Source organism: Mastigoproctus giganteus, chromosome 3, assembly GCF_048544385.1.
Source record: "Mastigoproctus giganteus isolate SK-2022 chromosome 3, ASM4854438v1, whole genome shotgun sequence".
Taxonomy (NCBI): Eukaryota; Metazoa; Arthropoda; class Arachnida; order Uropygi; family Thelyphonidae; genus Mastigoproctus; species Mastigoproctus giganteus.
This window is the reverse complement of record NC_143577.1, coordinates 145319606-145336960: the sequence shown is the minus strand read 5'-3', so window position 1 is coordinate 145336960 and position 17355 is coordinate 145319606. Positions and strand designations below refer to the sequence as shown.

At 36.7% G+C, this 17355-nt stretch overlaps 1 protein-coding gene across 2 annotated transcripts in view; it reads left to right on the top strand.

The window, feature by feature from the left end:
- Positions 1–15939: 15939 nt before the first annotated feature.
- Positions 15940–17355, top strand: part of LOC150088305 (SMAD family member 3-like) — a 176411-nt gene continuing 174995 nt past the window's right edge. For both annotated transcript variants that reach the window (XM_090370695.1, XM_090370696.1), the window contains exon 1: positions 15940–16454. In XM_090370695.1, the coding sequence (XP_090226821.1) occupies positions 16258–16454 (197 nt within the window). In that variant the 5' untranslated portion in view covers positions 15940–16257. The remainder of the gene's footprint in view (positions 16455–17355) is intronic.

Genomic DNA, 17355 nt, shown 5'->3' with positions numbered 1-17355 from the left:
CAATGCTTTTTTTTGTAAAAAAATAGGTGCAGGTACTCATTCTTTGTTATCAGGAAAAATTCCGTGCCGGCACGGGTGACACGGCTGGCACGCGGTGGGTGTCAGCCATGCCAACTGTTTCCGTCTGTTAAGGAGATCACTGGGCGGAGTCAGCACCCATCAATCACGGCCGTATCGCTAGCAGTCAGAATGCTGTACCCGATACTGAATCTCTACCAAATTGAAAATTAAAAGTATATGAAAAGTAAACTAAAAACTTATTTCCTGATATTGTTACTTCAGTAGTAATGTTTTTGGAATAAGAACGACAAATTAATTTTATTAACACACAGTTTATTAAGCATAAATTTATTATACAAGTATATAAAAATAAGTCAAAGGTGAGTCTTATTTAATAAATAAAAAATAATAAGTAAAATGTAAAAATAAGTACCAAGTAAAATTAATTTCATAATGAAGTTTTATAAAATATTCCAAATTTTTATTAAGTTCTCATCCGACCCTATATGCCGAGTTCTTTTCTTACTGTTTGTGGCTGTTGCTAGATGATGTTTCCGAAGCAGCCACGAATCGACATATTTTGCTGGATCGAAGCGTGTCAGCGATGGGCCTACAATTTTAAGAAACAGTAGTGAAGAAACTGTTTTTGTCATCATCGAAGCTCTGGTTGGGCTGACGATCAGATTCATTTGTGAAAATCCTCGTTCACATTCACTTGATGAAACTGGTATCGTACTCAGAGCATTCATTAAATTCTTCAATTCTTCCGAAATCGTCTTTTCAATTAGGTATTCCCGAAACCCACGAATTGTATCTCTTTCATTTAACCGAAACCTAATTGATAATTTTCTAATTTCATTCTCACCAAATGTCACTTGAGAGTTAGTATCTTCGGGCCAATGTTTCCTATCAAGTACTCGGGCCGACGCTACGAAATCAGCACTTTTACTATCAAGCAGCCTGCTTTCTACTGATTATTTCAAAGTAATATAGAAAGACCCTGGATCGATTGGAGAATAATTTCAGTAGCCTGCTCCATGAAGTGAAACTCCTTGAAATCGCATTTCGGCAGCTTTGGCGAAATACTGTAATACTGTCCCGGAACTGTTTGTCTTTCAAGAAAAAGTTGTACAACAATTTCTATTATTTTATTCGCCCTGTACAAATCTATATCGGGCTCCTGCAAGTCCAAGCTCAAGTCTGATAATTCTTGAAGAGTATCACACATTAAACCTAAGTCTAATATAAAGTTTGTAGTCGTAATTTTCTTCTGCAGTCCTTCATATGTACATCTTTCTTTTTGGTCCCGCGTTGAGTCATTCTTTGCTTCTTGAAAATGATTAACTAACGCCTCATAGTTATTCCAAACAGCTGAAACAGACCGGAAGCTCGATGCCACCCATCGTGTACTTAAAATTCTGCCAATTTTTAATAGTTCAATATCCAGCGATTTGGCACACACCTTCAATTCTCTGGCATTTTTTTGGCGACCCGTTATACATGACATAAAGTTTATCAATAAATGCTTTAAATCTATCGATACCTGCAACGGATTTCACAGTATCACCAACTGATAGTTCTAATCGGTGATTAGCGCAATGCCACACTATTAAAGAAGGGAATTTTTGTTTCATTAGTTTTGTAACGCCACTTTTACTACCCATCATAACAGCTGCACAATCACATGTGACACAAACTAAGTGAGTTTTTAAATAGTTTTCCGTCATACTGTATGACTGAAGACAATCGAGCAGAGAATGAAATATCCCTTTTGCAGTAACACTTTCGAGTTCAATCAAGTCCAGAAACAAATTTACGGGAGATCTCATTCCACAATCAAATATACAAGTTCGAACGTAAATGATCAAAGTGGATTTCCTACTCACCGTGGTCGATTCGTCAATTATCAGTGAAATTTTACTGTTCGACTTAACGATTTTATTAACCAAATGTTTTCTCATTTCATCACTAATGTGGTTCAAGATGTTAATGCAAGCGTTTGTTGAATGAAGAATACGACCCATGTCAATCGCATTTAATTCCTGTAGGTCAATCTCTGATTCAAAATTATGAAAAGACTGATTTTCTTTGGCCACCTGATATGCGGTGCGAAAAATTTTTGCTGTTATTAATTTTTCGTGCGATAAACTCTTTAAACACAGATTTTCAAGGGGTCCTTTCTCAGCTTCCACAAGCAGTTTTATAGCAGCTTTATGTCCCACTGTTTCCTTGTGATCGAAAATTTTCTTTCTTAAAGACAATAGCTGTTGCTGTCTGCTTTCGCCAAAATATGTAACTTCATTATTTGCTCATTCCTTAGAAATCTTCATGCCCATCTTCTTTTCCACTCTAAGAGTTCCAATTTGTTTACATAATGCACAGCCAAGTCTCTTATTTTGATAATTTAGCCAATTATACTTCGCACAGAAATCATTTTTTGATCAACAGTCCAGCAACTTGGCCAGTCATTTATATCAGTCATCCCTTGCTGTTGGAGGCGGATATCATCAGGAACAAAAGCAGTGTTTGACACAGTTTCTGTAATCAGGTCTTCACTCACATTTTTACTTCTTTTTAATTTCTTAACTATGGGGGGTGAGAAGAAACTAGTAATTCTTTTCATTTTGTACTTTACGGTTCAAGATAACTTTTTTTTAATACTAATTCACTTACAGTCTCGTTACCGCACGGGCAAATAAATAAAACTGTTGCGTCTGAATTGACAATGCACAAATACAAAGTTGAGTTGAACAAACTTTTACATTGAAACAAAAGCCACAGAAACATTAGTGGCGGACCAATAGGAGCCCCTAAGAAATGCATTTCCAAAGGGGGGGGAGAGTCAAGAAAGAGGTACATGAGGTTCCCGAAGTGGGTGGTACTTCTTAGATGAACAGAACACCTGCGAAAGTTAGATAATCCCCAAGAAATCTACAGTCGGAACCTCTATATAACTAAGTCGATTGTTCCTTGCAAAAATTTGTTAAACAAAAATTTCGTTCTAAAGAAATATGACCTTTTCCACAATGAAAAATAATTCAACATTCAGAAATACAATAAAAGATGGTAAATATATTTTCTAACATTTCAAAACAATTTATTAATACGTAACAAATTAAGATACGATTTTTTTTTTTTTTTTCATACGACATGATGCACACAATATTAGTACACTGTATTTACTGTACATCGATCATTTAAATTTTTTTTTGCATTTGTTTTGGTATTCTCAGGAACATCTTCACACTGCAGGCCACGACGAAGTTTCAAAAGCTGCCAACATTTCATGTTTAGGAGGTTTAATACCTTCGTTATCCTCATTTTTCTTTTCTTGTCATCGATATTGTCATTGGCTCTTTGAACTAGGTCTTAAATTTGATTTTTTTTTTTTTTTTTTCGTGAAACTGTCCAAAATGTGGAAGTCATTGAGGTACTGTAACGATGTAAATAGAGATATGAAAAATTTACAGAAACATTTACGGAAAAAATCGCGCTTCTGCGAAACAACAGTTGATTATTTGCAAAGAAAACCACTCTCTCCTAATTCCTGAAGAGGGCGCTTACAGTAGATGGTTGACCATACCCCATTGTTCGCATCGGGAATACCCCTTGACGAGCGCAAGTTCTCGGTGTGTGGGACAGGTGGTCGGATAGGATTTACGAGTATCACTAAGTGGAACAATCCCTTTAGCTCTCTTAATTCGTGCAGCAGCACTAATTGCCTAAATTGCCTGAAGGCCAGAAGTGTTAACAGTGTGTACAGAGGCTCCCTAATCTGTTCGTTATATGAAATTTTTTTTGGCTCAACCGAAACTATTTTAAGTTCGTTAAACAGACGTCCGACTGAGTAATCTAAAATTCCAGAAATGGTTATAAAGTTTTATATAGAAAATATCTTAACAATAGACAGTGAAAAATGCAAATTTAGTTAAATAACTTTAAGCGTATGTATTTGAATAATGGTTAAACATGTGAAAAAGAAATTACTGAATATTTCAAATTTCGAAAAGACATGCACACAAATATCACACGCTGTTAAAAAAGGTGCCGGTACGCCGTACCGTTGCTTACCGTCACAAAAAAAGCCCTGTATATATATATATACTGGGTGATCACTGAATTATGACCACACCTATGAAAATGCAACCCGTTGATCATGTGAGGCACGAGAGTGCGGAGTTAGTCGCCCTACGTAGCATAGAAAGGTGTCAGTGGTTCAGTAGGTGGTAAAATTCCGAGCGTGATGGGTAAAAGGAAGGATTTATCTGACTTTGTTAAAGGACAGATTGTGGGTGCTCGACGAGCTATATTATATATTATTATTATTTGGTTTTTAGGAGCATTAGCAACTAAAGCCATATTGCTCCGGGAATATGCGGTGGTCATTCCCTGACCTTTCCGCATCCTCCGCATTTGGTAGTGACTGGCTCGAACCCCGTTCTAATCAAAAAGCGTGTGCTAGGCACTGCTGCTCCTTCCCACCTGGCTACAGAGGCGCCCCTCTCGACGAGCTGGTGCCTCGATTTCCCAAACGGCTGAACTGGTGGGGTGTTCGAGAGCCGCCATAGTTCAAGTGTAGAGTGTGTTTAGTGTCAAAGTGTACCAGGACTGGCATCAAAATGGTCAAAAACTACCCCGACGGAAAAACTGCAAAGGTCAGCAAAAGGTTGACATTACAGGTGAGCGCCGGGTCTGAAGACTTGTACAAGCGAAGCACTGTTCAAGGGTCGACTACCCAATACAACATGGGTCAACCCGGAAAAATATCTGCCATGACCGTGCACCACACATGCTTGCACATACGGGCTATACCAGCAGACGACTCCTACGGCATCCTCATCTAACCAATGTTCATCGGCGTAAAAACTCGACTGGTGCAAAGAGCATGCAAGGTGGACGTTAGAAGACTGGAAGAAGGTGTGCCGGTCGAATTAGTCACGTTATCTGCTCCACACCGTGGATGGTCGTGTACGGATTTGGCGTCAACAACATGAGACACTTGATCCATCATGCATGGTATCAAAAGTGGAGGCAGTTGTATGGTGCGGGGCATGTTCCTGCCAATGCAGTTCCTGCATTGGCAGGAACATGGACTTCTGGTGCATGTGGAACAACGTATCAGTAGTCTTCGCTATCGTCAACTGCTTGCTGATTGTGTTTATCCCGCTACATTACACTTTTTCCCGAATGGCGATGATGTGAGATTGAGGAAAGACAGATGTAGGAGAGATGTGGGGAAATTTGCCTTTAGCCAGCAGGTAGTTGGTTGGTGGAACAGACTTCCATCCCTTGTTGTGGAAGTTGATAGCCTAAAAAAATTTAAGGCCCAGCTGGTCAGGTATTTCGAACGAATGGAGGGGTGAAATGGAAGTGTTTTTTTTTTTTTTGGCTGATGCTGCATAAGCTTGCTTTCTTGCATCATATGCCTCTACTAGTGCTAAAATGTGTTCCAAGATGACAATGCGCCGAGCCACCGGGCACTTGTTGTGCAGGAATGGTTTGAAGAACACAGTTCTGACTTCCAGCATATCGATTGGCCTCCGAACTCCCTCGATATCAATCCCATAGAGCACTTGTGGGACACTATGGGAAGGTATATCAGGCATCTGAATACACCAATCACCTCCATACCTGCATTGCTGACCGCCTTACACACAGCTTGGTTGGCCATATCTCCAAAACGCTTCCGACATCTTGTTGAATCGATGCCAAGTCGGACAGCTGCTGTACTGAGGGCAAAAGGAGGACTTATGAATTATAAGGTAGGTGGTCATAATTCAGTGATCAGTCAGTGTATATAAATAATAAAAAAACAAACACACAGAAACATAAAAATTTAATAATAATAATAAATAAGTAAATAAAATACTTATAATAATAATAAACACATAATAATAATAAAAATAAATTAATTAATTAAATAATTATAATAAAATAAATAATAATAATAAATAAATTAATTATAATTATAATAAAATAAATAATAATAATTAATTAATTAATTAAATAATTATAATAAAATAAATAATAATAATAAAAAAATCCATCGAACCCACAGGAATGGAAAATCCCGCACCATCAACCCACTGATGCCAATAAAACAAAACAAACAAACAAAAAAGACACACTCATGTGAGTTCAAGAAGGAAAAAAAAAAAAAAAAAAGAATATAGACCTACCATTCAGGAATGTGTTTATAAGGTTGCTTATGCAGATAACCTTGCAGTGTATATATCGGGTAAAAAAATCTAAAGAGAATATTGGAAAATAGAACTGAAGTTGTTCTATCCAGTGTAGTCAAGTGGGTATACATTTTCCAAGGTATATAAATGTCTCCGTTTACTAAAAACCTTGCATCTAAATTCCTGTAGGGCACTAAAATTACACATAATCGTTTAAAAATTTATGTTCACTACCAGCACTTAGTTCTGGTATGACTTGCCTTAAATTGTATCTATATTCTGAATTAGATAGTATGAATCAGAGCTGTACTACTCAATATGTTCTACATTGATAATAATATTAGTAAATTAATAAGAGGAGTTTACCTCAATATAGTACGTGGAACACTTCCGTATGATACCCTCCAGAAATTAAAACGGAAAAAACGAAAAAATCGACAACTTACCGGTACATTAAAGTAAAATATAAATAATTAAAGTAAAATATACCGTTTTGAATATTTTCGTTAGATTCTTTTAATTGCGTTAATTTGAATTTTAATTGTTTTGAATTGATTTTGAATTGTGTTAAATTGATTATTTAATTATTTATATTTTACTTTAATTATTTATATTTTACTTTAATGTACCGGTAAGTTGTCGATTTTTTCGTTTTTTCCGTTTTAATTTCTGGAGGGTATCATACGGAAGTGTTCCACGTACTATATTGAGGTAAACTCCTATTATTAAATTACTAATATCATTATCAACGTAGAACATATTGAGTATTACAGCTCTGATTCTTACTATCTAATATTAGTAAAATAATAAGAGGAGTTTACGTCAATATAGTGCGTAGAACACTTCCGTATGATACCCTCCAGAAATTAAAACGGAAAAAACTAAAAAATCGACAACTTACCGGTACATTAAAGTAAAATACGTATAAATAAATAAATAAATAATCAATTTAACACAATTCAAAACAATTAAAAATCAATTTAACACAATTCAAAACAATTAAAAATCAATTTAACACAATTCAAAACAATTAAAAATCAAATTAACGCAATTAAAAGAATCTAACGAAAATATTCAAAACGATTTTCCTTTCTTACTTACTTTAATGTACCGGTAAGTTGTCGATTTTTTCGTTTTTTCCGTTTTAATTTCTGGAGGGTATCATACGGAAGTGTTCTACGCACTATATTGAGGTAAACTTCTCTTATTATTTTACTATATTCTGAATATAAACTGCAATCATACAAGATTCTGTGCCAGGTTTCCTCAGCACCACACAAACAATTGTGATTCGTCACCAATCTAAATTTAAACAATTTATCTTTCAAAGAACCATGACCTATTAGTATATAAGACAACACCATATTTGGATAAAACCAACTACATTTTTTGTTGTTAAGCATAAATTGAACATTTGGGATAAATAGCCTTGTCACATTACCAGTTTCGCTGGTATTCCAATGGTCTTGCCATAAGGATACAAGTTTTTTCATGACATCTTTTTTAGTAACAACACTTTGGTCTGAAAGAATAACTTAATAAATTTAAATAAGTGAATGGTATTCCCTTCTTACGATGGTAGCATCATGCTCTGTAGATAATATAACAATCGAAAGGTAGATGCCCTGCAATTATTTGTAGGGCATTAGTGGATACAGGCTCTGCGATTTGCAGAGCCTGTTCTACAGGCTCTGCAAATCGCTAACAAAATTAATTGGCCCACCCAGGGTCCTGAGCTAGATATCATCATTCTTCTCTTTCTTGGTGATTCCATTCTACTTTTCTCTCTCTCTCTTAGTGTAACTCGGGAATTTTTTTTTTTTTTTTTTTTTTGGCTGATGCAACATAAGCCTCAGGCTTCCTTGCACCATATAGCTAATAATAATTGCTGTATAGACAAAAGTTTATTTCTGAATCTAACATTGTCCTATCTTTTATACCAAATAACCGAACCATATGAGCAGAAAAATTGTCTTATAATATAATGTTAAGCACGCTTTTTTAAATCCCAGTCTGAGAGTAATTCTTGTAATAGCAGAGGTAAAACTCTTAATTTTTTTTACTCAAATATAATAAGTGGAGCATAAACAGTAATTTACTGTCTAAGGTGATCCCTAAATATTTGGCTTGTGTCACCGTTGGAATTTGCTTGCCTTGTAATAAAACCTTAGGTGGTCTATTTAAATCTAATTTTCCCCTAAATAACATCATAATTGTCTTTGATTTGGATACCGTAAGCTTATGCTGGCAAGCACACTTGATGAACTGGACAGAACAACTTCAGCTCTATTTTCCAATATTTTCCTAGATTTTTTTTTTTTTTTACAAGATATACACACTGCGAGGTTATCCGTATAGGCAACCTTATAAACACATTCCTGAATGGTAACCAACAATTGATGTAACACTAAATTCCAAAAGGTAGGACCTAAAACTGAGCCCTGCGAACAACCTCTAGATATAATTTTTTTTGGAAACTTTATGCTGGGCCTTCAACATTATCTGTCTTCCAAGTAATTATAAATTACTCTATTCAACAAATTTGTGCACTGTAAAGATCTTAATGCATGCAAAATACTTGAAAACCAGACACTGTCAAAGGCCCCTTCAAAGTCAACAAATATGACTAATTCATATTTATGTTAAGACTGATCAATGTGTGTTATCAAATCTTTTTATAGCATCTACTGCAGAAAAACCTTTAGAGAAACCAAATTGGTTTACAAACTTAAAATTCCTTTCATACAGCAATGAGCTTAATTTTAAAAACAATAATCTTTCATAGAACTTGCCCAAATTAGCCTATATCCCCGAGGGTCATATAACCTTTTCCCAGGTTTCTTTAATAACTTTAAAAAGATACCTTCTAAATAACACTGGTTATACATATTTAGCATTATCGCAGGATATAGATAAAAAAAATTTAGTGTTATACTGTTTTACACCAAGTGAGAACCAGGACATTTATTAACATTAAGTTGTGTAGCCACAATTTTCAAATCATTATAAGTAAATAAAGAATCATCTTCCGGGCCAGTATAAGACAAGTTATCCAATCTAGTCTTAGCCTGTTCCTTAGTATCATTTTCAATGTCATCGTTAGGAAACAGCCTACCAGTGACCACATTAATAGTGGTATCCCAATTACCTGTCCCCACATTGTCAACAATAATAATATTAAAAATATTATTACTAGCTAACGTATTTGCTATAATCTTATAAATAAGGCCCCATTGGTCATTTTACCTACAGTTACAACTAAACCCTTCCAAACTTCAATTTTTCTGTCAATTTTTTTTACTATATATCCTTTTTTTTATTTTATATACTTCATTGAAAAGATCACCCTATTGTATTCCCCACCTCTTATACCTGTGGTAAGTTTTCCTAGCTGCAAATACTTCCCTCCTTAATACCGATAATTCAGCAGTCCACTATGGGACTTGCTTATTAACTACGCTTTTTTTAAGCATAACGTAGTGCTCTAAATAAAGAATTTTACATACATTAGATATTCCACTGCATCTAACAAATTTAATGTTTGTATTTTATCACTACTAAAGTCATTCTGTAAAGACTCTAACTTTAACCCAATTAATCTTCTTATAGGAAAATCTTTTAAACTCTTCTATAAACCATTAGAAATGCCAATGTTATCCTACAAATTAATAATAAAAGAAACAGCTCTGTGATCACTATTAGTACAATTATCATCCACATACCAATTTAAAATTCTCTTAACTATACCAAGTGTGGCAATTGTAACATCAATGTTTGAGGAACCCGTCAAGTTATCAAAAGTGGTAGGTTGACCACCCCTATTAACTACACAGAAATCATTGGCTATAATAAAATATTCTGCAAAAGTACCTCGAATATCCAAAATATTAATGTACCACAAGTGAAATTTAGCATTAGCATCCAAACAAAAAAAATGATATTGTTACATCCAACAACATTTAATACATTTTCCATGTAATTTATTGATTTGTGTATGTCACTATTTGGAGGACAATACTGTGAGACTAAATAGAAAGAAAGCACTGGTGTGGAAACATGAATATAAACTCCTTCAGCTTAAGATTAGCTAGACAAAACATTTAAATTACGGTTAAGCACAACAATAGCCACCTTAGGTTTACCGTTATCAACTCGCACCACATTAGATGTTACAGGAAAACCTACAACTCTATGTCCCCCCCCCCCCCCTGTACACAATAATATGGTTCTTGTAAACAGAGAATATCAGTTTTCCTTTCACTAGACACAATCCTAATTTCATCCATAGCACCACGTGACCTTTGACAATTCAATTGAAGTACACTAATACATTGGTGTGCAAAACTTAAGGACCAAATTTCTGAAGGTTACAACCACAGAATCTTTACTTAAGGTACTCTTTACTGATGAGAGTAGATTCAGTCTCAGCACCGATTCTGGACATCAGCTAATCTGACGAGAGGTTGGCATACGGTTGGTATCACCGCGCAAACATCACTGAAAGGGATCGATATGGTGGTCGAAGTGTTCTCGCCTGGGGAGGCTTTATCTTGGATGGACGTACACAACGCCAGATACTGAAAGGCGGTATTTTAACCGGTGCACGCTACTGTACTAACGTAATCGTTCCCCATGTGCGTCTGTTCCGAGGTGCCATTGGCCCCGAATTCGTGTTACACCCCATGCCCGTTTCTGCCGATCGAAATCCCATCGAACACATATGGGAAGCTCTGAAGAGATGCCTAGTGGCACATCCACACCCACCAGAAAATTTTCACCAGCTGAAGATGGCGCTGACAGGACGATGTTACCGCAAGAACTTATCAACAACATTGTTCTAAGTATAGACAGATGGTGGAAAGCCTCCATCAACATTAGGGATGGCCATATCTCCTACCGAGGACCACCTCTTCCCTTTGTTCCATATTTCGCAGTGATGCATCTCTGTCATGGCAGCAAGTGCTATGTTGTCATTTTTGAATAAAGTCCCTCTGTACTGTTTTGTTTCCGTTGTTCTGTCGGTGTTGTGTCCTTCATCATTTCTGTACCTCAAGAGGTTCCTTTGGTATGCTTTTCCCATATCCAGGCCACTCCTATGAGAAGCTATAGGTGAAAACCTGACTGATCCTTAAATTTTGCACACCAGTGTAGTTCCATCAATAGCATTGGAATGTAATATTTTAGCTACAGTTGTTGGACCAAGATTAGCCATAAAATCCCTTAACTTTGCAATTTCTAAAGCTCGTGTATATTCAGGGCAATGAGAATCACGTATGGAATGATTAGGCTCCTTCCATCTTCTCTCACAGTTAAGCTCTTTATGTGAGCAGTCAAAAAATAAATGTCCAGTCTCAAGATACATTTTTACTTGTGCATACTTGAGAACTATGTCCATAACCTAAGCACTTGAAACATTTATTCACAATAGTAAAACGCCACTACCTATGGGAAGAGTACCCCACAAATATTTTGTCATTTTCCAATATACACTTCAAAAATTTAGGCAAAAGTCCTACAACCCAATTTGATGTTTTTAACTTAGAACCAGTGTTGAAGCGGAAAGTCATACATTCTTTAACTTCTTGTTCACTAAAGCCATGCTCTTTTAGGTTCTTAGAGAATATATCCTCCAAGAACTCCTCCTGAGTATAATCCTTATGAATGTCATAAATTATAATAGTTGGATTTGTAGTTTTTATTTTGTCATGCCTTATCCCCTTTGAAGATAAAGACTCAGATCTAATTAATTCATTTAAGTCACTAGTTGTTTGAGTTTCAATCGAAACCCCTTTATTAACCCCGGGGGCTCACATCTGGTGAGTATGGGCTTGGCACACCCAGGGTCCTGAGCTGGATATCATCATTCTTCTCTTTCTTGGTGATTCCCTTCTAATTTTGACACACACACACACACACTCTCTCTCTCTCTCTCTCTCTCTCTCTCTCTCTCTCTCTCTCTCTCTCTCTCTCTCTCTCTCTCTCTCTCTCTCTCAGGGTTACTCGGGAACTGTTTTTTTTTTTTTTTTTTTTTTCCTGGTGCAGCATAAGCCTCAGGCTTCCTTGCATCATATGGATATTAATAATAATATTTCTCACCATTCTGAAATTCCTTATTTTAATTTCTTTAAATTCCTGTTTTAAGGTATTTACTACAGCATCTCTGACATCCTGACTTGAGTTGTATTGATCACCTTTCCCAGCCCTTAAATTAATTGTTGTATTCTGCTTTGCTTTTAGTAATTCCCCCCTTCCAAAATCACTTTCATAAACTTTTTCCTTTTTAGACTAGTCTTCCAGCACTTCTTTAGAAGTATTTAATTTCACCATGTCTGCATAAGTAAGTTGGCGTTGATCAACTTGCACAAAGGGATAAGATTGAGCTCTTATTATATCGTCAAACAATCCAGCATGTATTTCTAACTCCTCGGCTCTAGATTTAAGTCATTCATTATCTATAACGACTGCAGTAGATATGGTCTCCATATCAATCGACTTATCTAGGATCAATTTAAGTGAAAAAAAAAAAAACTATTATTTTTAGGCCACCCGAATAATTAAATTCATCTGCCGTGCTGTGTGTCTTATGTCTGTTAATTGCGTGTGTTCTCTGTTCGATTTGTCTGTTTTGCTGGACGAAAAACCCAGTTTCTAGGAGAAAAACCTTACTATCTACGCCTGAGACCGACGAACTCAGCCACGGAGTGAAAAAAGCCCATTAAAGTTCTTCGCGTCATCGACGGGATTCCAACCCGGGGCTTTTCCACCCGGTCTGGGAAGGACGGTGACGATACCACTGTGCTACACACGCACCGACTTATAGAGTGAAAGAAGTCTCTAAATCAGCAGCGATGTCGATCAGAAGGACGCCGTATACACTAAGTTTTCTTTGCCTTCACCTTCTTCTAGCAGTCCGCCGGCTACAATGAAATGGAGCCCAGCTACACACAACCTCTCTAGACGAAATCCTTCTTTACTTCCTTCGATGTCTCCCTTAAATACCCTATCTTGTCAGTAACCTGAGCAGGATTATCAACCGTCGATATGAAGTGGACCAATTTGATTCATCCTCTTCCTTCACCTGATCCTATTGAGAATGTGTATGAGATCTATTTAGGCCTAAATGGATGTCAGATGAACTAATGAGACATATGGCAGAGAAGAAAAATGCATGGGATACATATAAATTAACACGTGACACAGACGCCTATGATAGATATAAGTTGATCTGTAACCAAGTTTTAAAGGAGGTTAGGCAGGCCAAGGCAGATTACGAGAAATCTTTGGCAAAGGATGCAAAAAAAAAAAAAAAAAAAAACCAGCAAAGAGTTTTTTACTTATGTAAACTCTAGAAGGAAGGGGATGAATCAGATTGGCCACTTGATACAGATGGTCCAACTGTTGATGATCCTGTTCAGGTAGCTAACAAACTAAATGAATATTTTGCATCTACATTCACACGTGAGGAGTTATTCAGCGAGGGGCTTGCCAGAGGTGTACTCAACTCTGGCAGTAAGCTAGATAATCTTGTAATAACTGAGAGGAGAAATTGTTGAAGATAAACACAAGAAAGGCACCTGGGGCGGATGGGATCTATCCAGTTATATTAAAGGAGGCAGCAAAGGAAGTAAGCAAACCATTAGCCATAATTATGAGAGGTTCCTTGGACTCAGCGAGGTACCCATAGACGTGCAAATGTGACTCCAATTCACAAAGGAGGATCAAAGGCTGACACAAATAATTATAGATCTGTGAGTTCTACTGTTCCAGGGAAATTAATGGAGGCACTGGTTAAAGAAGCACTGCAGGATCATCTAGACAAGACTTCAGTTATAGCTCGGATACAGCATGGTTTTGTTAAGGGGAAGTCTTGCCTGACCAATTTGATTGGATACTATGATGCAGTCACAAAAGAGCTGGATGCAGGGAATAACTTTGATATTATATACTTGGATCTTAGAAAGGCTTTTGATACTGTTGCACATGGAAAACTGCTGCACAAATTGGAGCAGTGTGGCATTGGAGGCAAATTGCTGCTATGGATAAAGAGGTGGTTGAGGGGGAGAAGACAGAGAGTGGAAATCAATGGACACTGCTCGTCGTGGACTAATGTTATTAGTGGAGTCCCTCAGGCAGTAAGCTAATTTATAATTTTCTGTGTTTGTAAATAATATTGATGATGGTATATCAAGCTTAATGTCCAAGTTTGCAGACGATACAAAGGTTGGCAGGGTTGTTAAGGACACTACTGACGCTATGCTGCTGCAACAGGATCTGGAAAGGTTGAGTAGATGGGCTGAGAGGTGGCAAATGAAGTTTAACATTGACAAATGTAAAGTACTACATATGGGAAACAGCAACCCCAGAGCAACGTATCAACTCTGTGGTACTACACTGACAGTGGTAGAGAATGAAAAGGACTTGGGGGTAATTGTGCAGGCAGATATGAAGTTCTCAGAGCAGTGCAGACGAGCTGCAAGAGTAGCTCATGGTGTCTTGTCAATGATATACAGGAATTTTTCTAGCAGGGAGGTGATTATTCCCTTGTATAAAGCAATGGTCAGGCCACACCTTGAGTACTGTATACAGGTCTGGAGGCCTCATTTCAAGAAGGATGTAGAGCTGCTGGAACGAGTACAGAGAAGGGCAAGAAGATTAGTGAATGGAACAAAGGGTTGCTCTTACGAAGAAAGGCTTAAGTTTTGCAAATTATACTGTCTGGAGACTAGGCACCGGTAAGGTGATCTGATAGAGGTGTATAAAGCCTTGAATGGTTTGAGCATGTTGAATGCTAATGGCATTCTGCCTCTTGCTCAGAATAATCACCTGAGAGGGCATAAATTCAAATTGAGGAAAGACAGATGTAGGATAGATGTGCGGAAATTTGCCTTTGGCCAGCGGGTAGTTGGTTGGTGGAACAGACTTCCATCCCATTTTGTGGAAGTTGATAGCTTAAATATATTTAAGGCTCAGCTGGACAGGTATTTCGAACGAACGGAGGGGCGAAGTGTAAGGTTTTTTTGGCTGATGCTGCATAAGCTTGCTTTCTTGTATCATATGCCTCTACTAATGCTAATATTTTCCAGAGAGCTATTCGAGAACGATGTTCTTTTCTTTCAACTATATCGCAGTTACGCGATATTTTTCTGGAAGAATGGTTACAGTTAGACCAAAATGCACTAAAACACCTTATAGAATATACTAAGTAAAAGTTCATAATTTTTGGCCGGGGTGTCCAGAAAGAAGTGTAGTCTCTAATGAACAATCAGAGAGAAAAAAAAAAACATGCTTTGGAATCACACATCTAATCAGTCATATCATTACAACAAAAAAAAAAAAAAAAAGAAAGAAAAAAAAGTGTATGTTTCTTTTGTTGTTTAGGCATTATTTTTATACATTCTAAAACATCAGGAGTTTTCAGGGCCTTTTTTACTGTCGTCTGGTATATTTCATACCAGTTGTAACCCTCTTTTTGTTGTCTACGTTGTAATGAAATCAGCAATATGAGAATTGATAACGAGAGTAAGGGGATAGTCATCTGATCTTATGTAGGGCTGTCTTCGTGTTATTAGAAAAATGTGGTAAAATACTTGCGGTTATTGTATTCTCCTTCAACCCCATCATCTGAAATGCTTTGAGCAGTTCGAGTTTACCTCATTTTTTTTATTAACATTTATATACAATGCATGAGAAGTATGTGTTTGGGCAAAAGTAAACCAAAATTACGAATACAACGTTTTATATATTTATTGCAGTAATTATTTTTAGATGGCTAGCATAAGAAGCAACGGTCGTGATTTGTGATTTCTTACGTAACTTGCGTAATCTGTTGATATGTCTGTCAACCATTTTTCGCTCCCAAAATGTCTGGAAGGTACGATAATCCAGATATGGTAGAAATAAGCAATGATGTTATATTTACCGCGGGAAAAAAATATGGTACATGCTAGACATTCGCCCCAGTGGTAGTGAATATGTGTTCATTTCAAAACTTTGATAATACTTTGACTTAACGGTTTTAAGTTCAACGAAGCAATTTTTAGAATGGTCAAGTAAAGAAAGCTAGGATTGAAGAAGGATGACTTCATTTTTACCATTTACACCACCCGTTGTTAAAAGACTTCTTGGTTGGAAAAAAGGTGAAGGAGAGGACAAGTGGAGCGAGAAAGCTGTTAAAAGTTTAGTTAAAAAGTTAAAGAAATCTGGTGGATTAGATGAATTAGAAAAGGCAATTACAACTCAGGATCCAAAGACGAAATGTATAACTATTCCAAGGTAAGCACCAGTATTACGTACTTTCTGTGTTGTTCCTCAGGTTCTGTCTCTCAGAAATGGATTCGTGCTCCCAGACTTCACTAATGTTTCTCATTAATTACTTGTAGGTTGAAATTTTTTACTTTATTAACGTCGTGTAGAGTGACCTCCAGTTATTCCAACGAGGGTTCACAAATATCCGTCTCGTGAACCGCTCCTCCACAAAAAAAGAGAAATGGATTCGTGCTCCCAGACTTCACTAATGTTTCTCATTAATTACTTGTAGGTTGAAATTTTTTACTTTATTAACGTCGTGTAGAGTGATCTCCAGTTATTCCAACGAGGGTTCACAAATATCCGTCTCGTGAACCGCTCCTCCACAAAAAAAGTATATTATCATCCATTGGTTGGAGGTTCGCAGTGTTATACCAAAATAAAACTAAGCGCAAAGGCATGTTAAGTTATAATCGAATTTTCTGAGATATTTCAAGTTATTTGTATTATTTAATTGTAGCCAGTCTTAGGGACAGGTCACTTGGGCGATTATTTGGGGCATCAGTGTACTTCATTGTCATTGTTTCTTGACTGATGGCTTAGATTTATTTTGAGATAGTTATTGTGAACTCAAGATTGGTTGGCAGCTCACAGTGTAAAAACCACAACTTGAATTTTTCAATGGACTCATATCTGTCAGTTTGGTAACTGTTTCTGACCAGTATCAGTTAATATTAAAGACTCTTCTTATTAAGATATCCATTTAAATTAAGTTTGTAATCAAATTTTTTGAAATACTAATTTTCCTGGTTGTTTGAGGCATCAGTGTGTACTTCTCTGTCATGGTTTAGACTACTATCATTTGAAATCAGAGAATACAGTTAATGTTTGAAGGCTATTAAAATTTAGCATTAGCATTAGCATTAGC